The sequence below is a fragment of the Pipistrellus kuhlii genome, unplaced genomic scaffold, assembly GCF_014108245.1.
Source record: "Pipistrellus kuhlii isolate mPipKuh1 unplaced genomic scaffold, mPipKuh1.p scaffold_m20_p_19, whole genome shotgun sequence".
Lineage (NCBI taxonomy): Eukaryota > Metazoa > Chordata > Mammalia > Chiroptera > Vespertilionidae > Pipistrellus > Pipistrellus kuhlii.
Genome location: NW_023425504.1, coordinates 12,370,400 through 12,384,092, shown reverse-complemented (window position 1 = coordinate 12,384,092; position 13,693 = coordinate 12,370,400). Strand labels below are relative to the sequence as shown.

At 38.3% G+C, this 13,693-nt stretch overlaps 1 protein-coding gene across 11 annotated transcripts in view; it reads right to left on the bottom strand.

The window, feature by feature from the left end:
• Window positions 1-13,693, bottom strand: part of ENOX2 (ecto-NOX disulfide-thiol exchanger 2) — a 298,580-nt gene that overhangs the window by 118,381 nt on the left and 166,506 nt on the right. For 4 of the 11 annotated variants that reach the window (XM_045583526.1, XM_045583523.1, XM_045583527.1 and 1 more), the window contains exon 1: window positions 1,166-1,288. The exons of 4 other annotated variants lie outside the window; for them this stretch is intronic. In XM_045583526.1, coding sequence (XP_045439482.1) covers window positions 1,166-1,211 — 46 coding nt within the window. In that variant the 5' untranslated portion in view covers window positions 1,212-1,288. Of the gene's footprint in view, window positions 1-1,165; window positions 1,290-13,693 lie in introns of those variants that run through there. 3 more of the 11 variants (XM_045583519.1, XM_045583524.1, XM_045583521.1) reach the window with 2 other exon arrangements.

Sequence of the window (13,693 nt, the reverse complement as noted above, 5' to 3'; positions counted from 1 at the left end):
GATTTCAGTAAGTTTTACCTTTTTGTTGTTGTTAATCCTCACCTAAGGATATATCTCTGTTGATTTTTAAAGAGAGTGGGAGGAGGAGAGCCAGGGAAAGAGAAACATTGATGTGAGAGACACATCAATTGGTTTTTTCCCCCACACAGTCCCTGATCAGGGCTGGGGATTGAGCCTGCAACCAAGGCACCTGCCCTTGATGGGAAATTAAACCCTGGACCCTTCAGTCTGTGGGCTGACACTCTATCCACTGAGCCAAACTGGCTAGGGCAGAAAGTTTTACTTTAATATTAATTTAATATCACATAGATAATCTGGTTTTGTCTAAATGAGCCTCCTCTTATATTTTTCCTACAGAATGATGACTTGTACTTTTCTAAAAGACAGCACTAATATGATTCTCTAAATGGTTATCAGCATTTTACCTTATATGAACAGTTAAATGGGTGTTTGTGATATTTTCCCTGATTGTAAAAACTTTCAGGGCAGGTTGGTAACTTATATACTATTTACTTACCCCCAGATTATGGCACAGTGAATGAACAAATACCAAATATAGTACTATTAATTTTTTACCTTTTTCCATTTGCTGATAGCACTGTAATGCCTAACAATAATTGTGGGTAATATTGATGCTTATGGAATATACACTGAAAATAATGACTTGGGATCCACAGTATAGAACTCTGGCAAGCTCTCCCAGTGGAATAGACTGACTGGACAGTTACAGATTTCTCCAACTTTCACATCTACCCCTGCTTCCTGTTAAGTTGCCTGAGCTTCAACAACAAAGGTTAAGATACCTTATTCAGGAATTTAGCTTATGTAATAGTCTAACCAAATATTTATACATGAATATAAATGGATGCTTGTGAAGCATCTGAAGTTTTTTCAATAAAGGAGTTTGTATGTGTCACTTGGTCTGCACCCTGCCGGGGGCACATTGCGCTGACATTAGAAAAATGTGTTTTTTTCAGGAAGATTTAGTCTCATTTCCCTTTTCTTCCCAGCCTCTTTGTAATGACTGAAAGTAGAAGGAGACTTCGATTTTAGGATGATTTAGAGGTCTGTGAGTTGGCTCTTTCTTCCCTTGGTATGTGGCCAAGTTCAAAGAAGCAATTGTGTAACTATTAAGGAAATTAGTTATTTACCAAAGGACAGAGACCTTTTGTCAAAAGCCAGAATAAATAACTAAGCCCTTCTGTCGCCATCTGAAGATGGCCTCTGGGCTGAGAGGAATATCTGGCTGGTGGTCTAGGGTTGCTCACTGAAGCAGCAGACAGCCAGATGCTCAAGAATATTGGAGTTAGGAGGCTGGAATGGGTTTTGGGAAAGACAAAGGAAATAGGACAGTAAACAAATTAACAGACGTAAAGTATATAGCATGGGTGTGCCTGCCTGATGGGCACACCTCTACATATAGCTACTGCTTATTGAGTACCTTCTCTGTCTAAATTACTGTACTAAACAATTTATATGCATTTTATGCTTACAACAACCTTATGAGGCAGGTATTACTATCATCCTCATTTTATGGAGGAGCAAACTGGGTCTTGGAAGTTGAAGTAACTTGTTCAAAGGCTTCACAACTACAATAGTAAAATAAAGGCCAAAATTTAAACCCAGGTTTCTTTCTTTTGACCTCAGGTGCCAGCCATTTTGTTTGGCACACTACGTATGCCTAATCATCACAATACTCTTGAGATGCAGGTATGATTATCTCCATGAAAAGTTGAATGGTTTTTCAAATAAGTTAAGCAACTTGCCCAAGATCACATAGGAAGTAAATTACAGAGCAAGGATTGTAATCCAAGCCTGACTCCAAACCCTATTCTCTTAACCACTAAAATGTCACTTCCATTGCAATCTGATATATGTTAGACATTTGGTAACTATCCCTATCCTGACTGGTACAGTGAAAGTAGTGGAGGACAAAGAGTTGAGGGTAACCTGAATTTGGTAATCAGAGCAGGAGAAGTTTAGTAATGGAGCTGGAGGTAGAGCATCTATTTACTTTGGTATTCATAGGGTGTTGGATGGGCGATGAAAGACATAGGGAGACAAAGGATAACGGATTTATATTCCCTCAGGCCCAAACTGTAATAGGAACAGAGGCCACTTAGAACATGTGCTGGGGCTAGGAGCTAAAACTATTAAAGAATTACTATTACCTGAGCTGGTTGCTTCTTAGCTCCAAAGTCACCCTTGTTGCTTGCTCTGTGAAAGGGTTCTGGGCCCTTTAAATATTTTACCTTTACCAGCAGACACAATGTTAAGCTTTGCCAGTAGTGGACACAAGAGAGACATTTCAAGAGGAAGGGGCTCTTCTTCCTGGTTTGGGTGTGCTGGAGTGTTTGCTTTTATCATATTGTAGCAGGCTCCTGCAATGCCAGCACCTACCTTCCCCAGTGTCTAGTTCTAGCAGCACACACATCTTCCCCAGCACCAGGTTCCTGTAGTGCAGTGGTTCTCAACCTTTCTAATGCCTCGACTCTTTAATATAGTCCCTCATGTTGTGGTGACCCCCAACCATAAAATAATTTTCGTTGCTACTTCATAACTGTAAGTTAGGTGACCCTGCTAGTGATTCTCAACCTGTGGGTCGTGACCCGCAGGTTAAGAACTGCTACTGTAGAGTCTAAGACCATCGGAAAACATATATATTTACATTACGATTCATTAACAGTAGAAAAATTACAGTTATGAAGTAGCAACGAAAATAATTTTATGGCTGGGGGTCACCACAACATGAGGAACTGTATTAAAGGGTCGCGGCATTAGAAAAGTCGAGAACCACTACTGTAGTGCCTGCTGCTTTTTCCAACATCCAGTTCTTGTGGTACATAGTGCTCAACAGCACCCAGCAGCTTCTCCCAGTACCCCCTGCTCAGGTGTTTTTGAGTGGAGGGCCTATGCTGAGATGCCTCCTTGTGAACAGCTTTCTTTAGCGCTGTAGTGGGTAGGTTTACTACAAGTTGCAGAGGGCAGATTTCTACAATGTTTTAGAAGGCAGAATTCCAGCAAGTTCTGCTGGCACAGCACCACAGCAATTTCCCTGCTATCTTGTGAGCCACATCTGTGACCTTTCCTCTAAGTTGGATCTCATCCCTGAGAGAAGGGTTGTCCTTTGGGTGACTAACTCAGCCCTAGGGTTAGAGGATGCTCTTTATATCTGCTATCCCTACATCTTTACTGTTCTCTTTAATTCTTACTAGCCAATCCCATTATATTTAATACTTACATTAAAACTTCTCTGTTCAAATTACTGTGTGGTTTCTCTTTCCTTATTTATCCCAGAACAATAAATTAACTCTCTTCCTAGATCTCAAAGTAAGGTGATTCCTAGGGCAAAAGAATGCTTCTAGGAGAAGAGTGCAGGCAAGGAGAATAGCCTTTTCCCACAGACAAGGTCAAAGAGAAAAGAACAATCTTATTTATTTAGGAGGCAGAAGATTACTTTTCTGTCTTGCTTTCCAGTACAAGAAAATTAATTGAACAGCTGTGGCCTCTCAGTTGCTGGAATTCATTCAATGAAGAGGAAAGAAGCTGTTAGATAGGAGAGGAAACTGGAGTCCAAGGACTGCTTGGACCACGAGACTCAAAGGGATGGATTAGGATCATTCCTAGTCCAAATTGTACTTGAAGTTCTTTAGCTTGGGTGCTTCAAAGGGGAAATGGGTATTTATGATGACACAACCACTCTCTTAGAACAACCACTCTCTTTAAGAAAAGGACAAATATTGAAGTCAAAAATCTTTATAATTGCCCACAGAATCCTCTTCAAATTTAAAGGTATGTTACCTCCACTGCCAGAGAGAAAACACTTTCTATTTTGACTTGGATTTCCTGTGCACATATTTATAGAAATTTTCATACAGCTTAAATGTCATGTATTCTGGAAAGACTTGAAACATTTGGAGTTGTTGTGTCAAGATGTTTTCCAAGTGCCACAAAGAGAAATGGTTTTCACCAGTGAAAAAACACCAACATAATTTTTATATTACTCATGGATTTTTGCAGTTGAGTTCTTTTTGAATTTAAATAAAATGTTTTCTGAAACACATGCTGGTAATTAACCACTACTTTGTACTTTTGTCCTCTCTCTTTCTCTCTCTCTTTTTCCAGTGCTCACCCGAGGCTATGTTTACATCAATCCACTGCCTCTTACATGCACTCTGAGTAGGAATGGAACTCAGAGCTCAGATATGTGCCCTGACTGGGACTCAAACCTGTAACCTTTTGGTGTAAGGGACATTGCTCCAACCAACTGAATAAACTAGCCAGGGCTACTTTTGCTCTCTTTATGCCTCCATGCCTCCTCCTTCTTCCAACCACCTCAAACTACAATACTGCCTCCCCAAAGCTCAATAAATGCAAAATAAAAGGTAAGCATTTAAGAAGGAGAGAATAAGGAAATGTAAATCTCAAGGTCTGATAATTAACTAAAATGCTCCCTGTACATGTCATCTTTGGAGAATTTAGGAAGCACTGACCCAGATAAAATTCAGACACACTAAAAGCATCATAGTTAATCAGCCAGCCTGTTTAATTGCTAGGAAGTTTCCAGTATACACTTCCCATATCTTAGAGGCCTCGCAGCAATAACAACTGCATTTGGAGTTGTAGCAGCTTTCAATAATGGGTGTTTTTTCAAAGTTGGCTGTAATACCAATGGACTTTGAGAGGTTTCCAGGTGGCTCACTAGTTAACATCAGGGTACCATGTGTTCATGTTTTGGTGAAGATATCAATCAGCACGGGTGAAAGAGACAAGTTAGAAACCTTCCTTAGCCTTTCCTCTTTTCCTAGCTCCCCATAGACCCACCCACCCACCCACACACACACACACACATATACATATACACGGAGGGATCACATAGTCAAGAGAATGGGAAAAGGAGTAGTGCCTCAGAGCAGTTTGATAGTTTATACTGTAGCAGCTGGTGGTGACAGGTAGAACTGATGATATGAGGGTTTTTTGCATTAGTTAGAACTTCTTCCTGTAAAGTCAGAAAGACATTGATATAAACCCAGGGTCACTGTAAAGCAGTGTTGACTTGCTTTCACTTTCAAAATAGGAATCTCTCCTCTGTTGCTGCCATTATAATGATTATAGATTAGAGCACCGGTTCTTACCTGTGCTTGGATGGTCTGGCACATGAAGATCTGGTTTTGAGAGAAGTGATAGCCTAGTGTTTATGGTGGGGTCTAAAATCAAGACCTGGATATGACTCACAGATTCACCACTAACCATGAATAAGGTAATTAACCTCTCTGAGTCCATTTTCCCTTCTGTAAAATAGTGATAATAGTATGTGTAATACAGGATGTTCTGAGAAATAAATATAATAAGATGTATAAAAGTTTTTGGCTTACAACACAAAAACTTAATATACATTATCTACTGTGGTTTCTACAGTATTATTTACTAAAAAGCACATTGTCATAACATCCTTGATTGACTTGCTCTCTTTTGCCAATTTTAGAGGTATAGATGGAGTTGTTGCCAGAAGTAAAAATATGTAACCCACACAGATATCCACAATTGATTTTTTACCTTAGTGCAAAACTAATTCAAGGATTTTCAACAAATGTTGCTGTGGCAATTGGACATCTTAGTGGGGAAAATACTTGACCTAAGTCATATACCTTATATAAAAATTAACTCAAGAGAAAATTTCAGGAAAAAACAAGGGGATAATCTTTGGAATCTGGTGATAGGCAAAGAGTTCTAAGACTTGATTCCAAAATGAAGACCCATAAGCTGTATTTCATCAAAATTAAAAACTTGTCTATGAAAGACCCTGTTAAGCCGATGAAGAAATGCTACAAAGTGGTAGAAAAATATTTGTAAGCCACATATTTGACAAAGAACTAGTATCTAGAATATACACTGAGTGGCCAGATTATTATGCCCTCTGAACGCATAATAATCTGGCCACTCAGAGTGTGTGTGTGTGTGTGTGTGTGTGTGTGTGTGTGTGTGTATGTATTAGTGGCCCGGTGCATGAATTCGTGCATGGGTTGGGTCCAGCCAGCCTGGCCAGGGGAAGGGAACATGGGTGGTTGGCTGGCCTGCCTGCTGGTTGAACTCCTGGTGGAGGGGACAATTTGCATATTAGCCTTTCGTTATATAGGATATACACTGATTGGCCAGATTACTATGCATTCAGAGTTCATAATAATTTTGTCATTCAGTGTATAAAGAACTCTCAAACCCCAACAGAAAAACAAAACAAAATGGGCAAAAGATGTAGAGACATTTCACCATAAAGGAAATATAAATAGCAAATTTGCACGTGAAGAAATGTTCAACATTATTAATCATTAGGGAAAAGCAAATTATAACCACAATGAGAGATCACTACACACTTGTCAAATGGCCAAAATTTAAAAAATAAAAAGGACTACATAAAAAACTGGTGAAGATATAAAGAGACTGAATCATTTATACTGTGTATTGCTGATAGAAACGTTAAATAATACAGCCACTCTAGAACTGTTTGGCTGTTTCTTTAAAAAAATAAAAATTCAGCCCAGCCTAAGTGGCTCACTGGTAGAATGTCAACCAATGAGCCAGGAGTTCAAGGTTTGATTCCTGGTCAGTGCATAGGCCTGGGTTACAGGCTCCATCTCCAGTAGGGAGCATGCAGGAAGCAGCCAATCAATGATTCTCTCTCATCATTGATGTTTCTATCTCTCTCTACCTTTCCCCTCTGAAATCAATAAAAAAATATTTAAAAAAAATTAAACATGCAACTACCAAACAAACCAGGAATTGTACTCTGTGCACTTATCACTCACAAAATAAAGACTTACAATATATTCACACAATAGTATATACCTGAATGTGTACAGAAGCTTTATTCATAATAGCAAAAAAACTAGAAAAAAAATAAGATACTTTCAACAGCTGAATGCTAAATTGTGGCACATCCAAATAATGGAATACTACAAAATCAACTATTGAGACACACAATTATATGAATGAATCTCGAGAGAATTATGCTGAGTGAAAAAAGCCAACCAAGAAAGGTTCCATACTGTGTGATTCCATTTATATAAAATTATTGAAATGCCAAAATTTTAGAAATGGAAAACATATTAGCGGCTGGTGTAAGGTAGAAGGGAGTAGGGCAACATGAGGGATCCTTATGCTGATGAATTGTTCTGCATACTGACTGTACCAATGTCAATATTCTGGTTGTGTTATTGTACTACAATATTGAAAGATGTTACGGAGGAAGAGTATATGGGGTCTTTCTGTATTATTTCTTACAACTGCATGTGAGTCTTCAATTATCTCAAAATTAAAAAAATAATTTAACAAAAGAAAAGAAAAAAAGATGTGGATAGAAAACGCAGAGTAGAAATAAAGTTTGTTCTTTCCAATAGGTCATGTATGTGTCTAGATTATGGCAGAGGTTCAAGATTGGTAGGCTACTGCAGAGACCCACTGGTATAGGAAAGCAAGTCAGAGTTTTCCTGCAGAGATAGCACTTGCTCCTCTAACTGGGACATTAGGTATTGCTCTTACAAATTTGAAAACTGGGAGGCACACAACACAATTAATGAAAGTTAAAAAGCTCTGGGTTAGAGTCAGAATTAGTAAAGTTCCTGAAAGTCCTCCAAGCAGCTCTCTTGCTAGTACCTAGGCTGCTACTGAGTAAGCCTCCTTTGAGATCATTTAAGAAGAGGGGACCTCAGAGGAAATAGTATTCTTTTGCTTGGCCTCTGAAGAAGAGAGACAAGGTAGAATAGCCATAGGGTGGTTCTCTTCTTCTTGTTGTTGTTTTTTTTCTTTTCTTTTAAAGAGGTCCCATGTTTTTTGTTTTTAAAAATATATTTTATTGATTTTTTTTTTTACAGAGAGGAAGGGAGAGGGACAGAGAGTTAGAAACATCGATGAGAGATAATCATCGATCAGCTGCCTCTTGCACACCCCCTACTGGGGATGTGCCCGCAACTAAGGTACATGCCCTTGACTGGAATTGAACCTGGGACCTTTTAGTCTGCAGGCCTACACTCTATCCACAGAGCCAAACCGGTTTCCGCTGGTTCTCTTCTTGAAGACAGCGTGGAGAAGGAAAAGTGAGGCCTGAGAGTGATAGCAGAGAAAAGACTGGGGATCACAGGCCTGACAAGGAAGAAAACAAAGATTTCTCTGCCTCCATGAATTTGGGTAATTGGACATCTCTTTATCTATCATGGGTGTCATGCAGTACTTCAGGCAACATGGAAGAAAAATGTTGTGTAAAGAACAACTGAGTGTTGACATTTCATTTTTAAAAGCTAACTGTTCACAAGTGAATGTGCAGAATATTGAACACCAGTCTGCTTTTTCCTTCTGGACAATGGATCACTACAGGAATAATACATTTCTACCACGGGCTGAGCACTTTCAAATGGACATACTAGTTTTTATTACTATTCTCTTCTTTTCTGTGAAGTCATTAAACTATTTGATTTGATTAGCACCGACTTTAAGCCTCCTCACATACTGACTTCCCTGTTTACCAATCCACAAAAAAATGCCTAGTTCAGGTAGTCTATTATACCTACAATCAGCAGAGTTCCTTGGGGTCAGTGAATATCCAATGTGTCTGAATTAAGGTATTCTAAGGTGAACTGAGAGCCCCCATTCATGTATATGGCCTTTTGTAGCAATCAGGATATAGTTGTCTCACAGGAGCAGGATGGGATAGCTCTGTTTCTATGCTCATTTCCCATCTTCTCTAATGCTCCAAGGGTAGAGAGGAGCTTCTTATGTTTCAAACTGCATTTTGTGTTCAGCCCATTTTCACAGCGTATAATATCTTATGGCCTTTTCTACCTTCTTTTTTGGCTTCCAGAGCTAATATCTACATCGGAAATTTAATCCTGTTAGAAGTGCTATCGTTTTCTTTTTTAGGAGGTGGGAGGGGGAGTCTATTTCTTAAATAGAGCCTTTCAGTTTCCTTTGGGCCATTATGTTCTCCTGAAGTAATGTTTTGTCATCAGTCATTAATATTTAATGTGACTAGAAGCTTTCACAAAACCTATTGAGGTGCACATGCTTTAAGTGGCAAAGCTGTTATTCAATGATATTGGGTGGGTACACTAATTCAACCTACTCATGAGAGAAGGTGACCTCCTCTACTCTCTCTGGCTCTGTGTCTACATTAATATAACTGAAACCTGATGCCAGTATGAAAACATCTGTTTGCCCTAGAAGTGAGGGCTGTAGGATTTTTTTCTGACATCATCAAAGTAACTGATGATTTCTAAAAACATTGGAAAAATATAAAATATAAAGTGTGAAAAGACCTACATATGATAACTGTCTATTATGGTATTGCTGTAAGGAGAAAACAAACTAGGAACAACTCAACTGTCCAGTAATAGAGGTTTGGTTAAATAAATGATATATTTATATAATGAAATATCTTATAGCCAGTAGGACTGATGATGTAGATCTATGTTTACTGACATAGGAAGATGCCAAGATACATTAATAAGTGAAAAAAATCAGGCTAAAAAACAATATAGTCATCTCTTCTTATTTGTGGAGGATATATTCCTAGGACCCCCCGTAGATGCCTGAAATCATAGGTAGTACCAAACCATACACACACACACACACACACACACACACACACACACACACAATTTTTTCCTAGACGTACATACTATGATAAAGTTTAATTTACAAATTTGCACCATAAGAGATTAATAAGAATTTATAATAATAAAATTAAAAAGTTACAAAATATGCTATAATAAAAGTAACAATAAAGTGGTCTCTCTCAAAATATCTAATTATACTGTAGTCATCCTTTACTTGTTGTGATGATGTGAGATAGCAAAATGCTGAAATGATTAAATGAGGTGAATGACGTAGGCATTGTGATGTAGCATTAGGCTACTATAAGTGTTACTTGAACACATGCACTGCAATACTATGGCAGCTGATCTGATAACTGAGATGGCTACTAAGTGACTACTGGTGGGTAGCTTATACAGTGTGGATATGCTGGACAAAGGGATAAATCATGTCCTGGAAGTGACAGAATGAAGCAGCACAAGATTTCATTACACTACACAGAATGTCGCATAATTAAAAATTTAGGAATTGTTTATTTTTGGAATTTTGTATTTAACATTTTTTGGACCATGGTTGACCACAGGTAACAAACCACAGAAAGTAAAAGTGTGGAGAAGGGGTTACTATTATATATACAATATGATTAAATTATTTTTATTAAAAAGTAGACACACTGGCCAAAAAGCCAGAAAATGTAGAAACCAAAATGTCACAACATATTCTCTTGAGTGTTGTGATTTTCATTTCTTTTTTTACTGTTTCAATTTTTTAAAAGCATGTAAACCAAAATTATTTTGTTAAAACATACTATGGGACAACTCAACTGTCTAATAATAGAGGATTGATTAAATAAATAAAATTATATATTAATATAATTTAATAGATTATAGCCAGTAGAATTGATGTTTTCATACCTGGCAACACGCTTCAGTTATAAAGCAAAATTATTTTGTTAAAACATACTATGGGATTATAGCTATACAATTTACAAATTACTTAAAATCACAATCCAAGTGTCCTTTCTATTTCCATTCAAGCCCCAGGGTTTGTTTTTCTTTTCTTTTTCTTTTGTTGTGTGTGTGTGTGTGTGTGTGTGTGTGTGTGTGTGTGTTTTAAATATATTTTTATTGACTTCAGAGTGGAAGAGAGAGGAGGAAAGAGAAACATCAATGAGGAGAGAGAATCATTGATCAGCTGCCTGCACGGCCCCCACTGGAGATCGAGCCTACAACCCGGGTATGTGCCCTGACAGGGAATTGAACCATGACCTCCTGGTTCATAGGTCCACGCTCAACTACTGAGCCACACTGGCTGAGCTAAAGCCCCAGTTTTTAATCTGAGTAGTGGTTGGCAAACTTCTCTGTAAAGGGCCAGATTGTAAATTTTTAGGTTTTGTGGGCCATGTAGCCTCTGTTGTAACTACTCCCCCTTGTTCCTATAGTGATAAAGCAGACAATATGTAAATGATTGGCACGGCTATGTTCCAATAAAACTTTATTTATAGAAATAGGCAATGGGCCGGCTTTCACCCACAAGTTGTAGTTTACTGAACTCTGCTTTAAAGTGCTAAAAGAGGAGGCTGAAGTCCCATGAATGTTGAGAATTAATGTTTTCCTCTGTTCTCCGGGGTTAAGACAAGCTATATTACTATTTGCTGCTCTCCAAAGTTGAGGCAAAAATAGCTTAGACACATAACTGGAAGTCCCTATTTTTTTTGTTACTTGGGTGGAGAATTTTCCTACTCCATACATGGGCCTTGCTTTATTTAGGGCTACCCTATCCATCAAAGTGAACCTTGGATCTGCCATAGATAAAGCCATGGTTACAGAAGCCAACTAAGCACTCAAAGGGGTTGAATAATTCACAACCACTATCTGAGTGAGTTTAGCTAGAACCAGAAATCCCAAAAGAATTGGTGTTTCCTATAGCCTACCAGTATTAACAGACTCCATCAACCAATTTTCTGAGGTGGATTATTATAATTTGTCCACAGGAAAGCTTTTAAAGTCTTAACATGTTCAACAACAGCTTAATTTAGGAGTTTTAAAGACTTAAATAGCTGAAGAAAAATACACATCAGGAAAAAAGGAAAGTTTTAGCTGAGATGGTCAGAAGATGATCAGGCACTCCTAGTCACAGACAGCACCCCTGATTCCCAGAAGATCAATGGAACCAGGTTAACTGTGTGGAATTAGTTCCTGAAGCCACTTTCCTCAAGGTGCCTTTGCCTTAAATTACAATCAGTAGTATGATTTCTCTTTTTTAAAATATGTTTTTATTGATTTTAGAGAGAGAGACAGTGATCGGTTGCCTCCTGTATACACCCAGACTCGAAATTGAACCCGCAACATGGGCAGGTGCCCTGACTGGGAATTGGACCAGCGACCTTTTGGTGCATGGGAAAATGCTCAACCAACTGAGACATACTGGCCAGGGTAGTGGTGTTATTTCTTAAAACAGTTTATTTGACATAGGTAATCTATAAAAAAATATTTCTACTTTTTTACTCTTCAAAGTAAGAAAGATTAAATTATTGCTTACATACACACACACACACACACACACATACACACACACACACCTGAAATGCTTCCAAATTACATCACTTGTTGCTATCTAAAATATTTTTCAATCACACTTAAATGGTCTGGCCACTCAAAAGAAGTCACATAAGAATACAATGTATTAGGCATTTGATCCAGAGAACCATAGCCAGATACTCAGGATTCCAGGTTACAGCAAAGCTATGTATTCTGAGTTCCTAGCCTGGGAAAATCTGACATAAAGCACCAACAATTTACTAACAGACTCTCAGGAACTGGAGACAGCCCAGGGCACTTGGGGAACAGTACATCACAACAGGACATTCAGAAAAGTGGGAAGTTGGCTATGGTTGGGGGATAAAAAAGGAAGCAGGAAAAAATCTTTAAGAGAACAACAACAACAGAATTCAATGGACAGTGTTTTAAAGATTCAAAAGGGAATGGGGGAATGGAGTGAAGGTGCTGGTTGAGATAAATGTGATCTCAGGGCAAAAGGGAGAACCAGAGAAGAAACACAGACATATAGCTACCGTAGTTTCTATTTGACAGAGGCAGGGTAAGTGACTTGTCCAAGGTCCCTATCATTTATCTTGAAATGTAAATTCACTCAGTTTATACTCTGATTTTATAGCCCACCATGCCATCCAGCTGTTTACTAAGCTGGTGCCTGTTCATTTCCCTGAAGGTTTAAACAATTTAGAAATACTATGTAGTATGTAGGTATAAAATTATTACTTGACTCTATGGAGATGGCAGAAATGTTAAGGTGTGCAAACTACTTTGAAGCCTGTGTCTTATTCTGAATAATGGGGATGGGACATTCTAGCTGTTCCATGCTGGTGGATTAGAGGTAGCATTTCCAATTAGAGAATGACATTAAAATTGATATCACTTCTTAGAAAGTTTCCAATGTTTAACTTAAATTAACTGATGTAGATGAAAATACAGTGGATAAGAAATGTGGAGGCAAGGAATCTGACTTCTAGTGACAGCTCTGTCACTACTTTGATTGTGTGATCTTGACTACTCACTTTCACTTGTTAGCTTCTTCACCTGTGAGATGAGGAGGATGGACTCCATAATCTTTAAAGGATCTTTTCCTTTCACATTTTATGAGTCTGTAATTCCTGGTGGGTTTTCTCACCTGACATTTATTTGCAAGGGCCATTCTGCCATCTACACAATTTAAGTTTTCAGTAAATCACAGATGGTCTTAAATAAAATTCTCCGCCTTGAACAGGATATTTGTGGTGAAATGGCTCATGTCAGGTATGACCTTTTTAATTCAGAACAGCTCTCTAATGGTTCATTAACTCACCCCTTGGGCATCACAGCAAGCAAGTACTATTACAAAAGGCCCCCACTGTGCAGCCAGAAAGAGCTGCCCTATTACCTAGTGAAAACAAAGTGGTTTCCTCTTTGTGCCCACAGTGGTCAATTTTTTAGATCAGAACATATGATTCTATCACTGAAGGAATCCTGGATAACTCACAGAAACCCTGTTCCAAGTCTAACACTTGCTTTGAGGACTAAGCTGAAGTTCTTTCCATAGGAAATGATGAAATTAC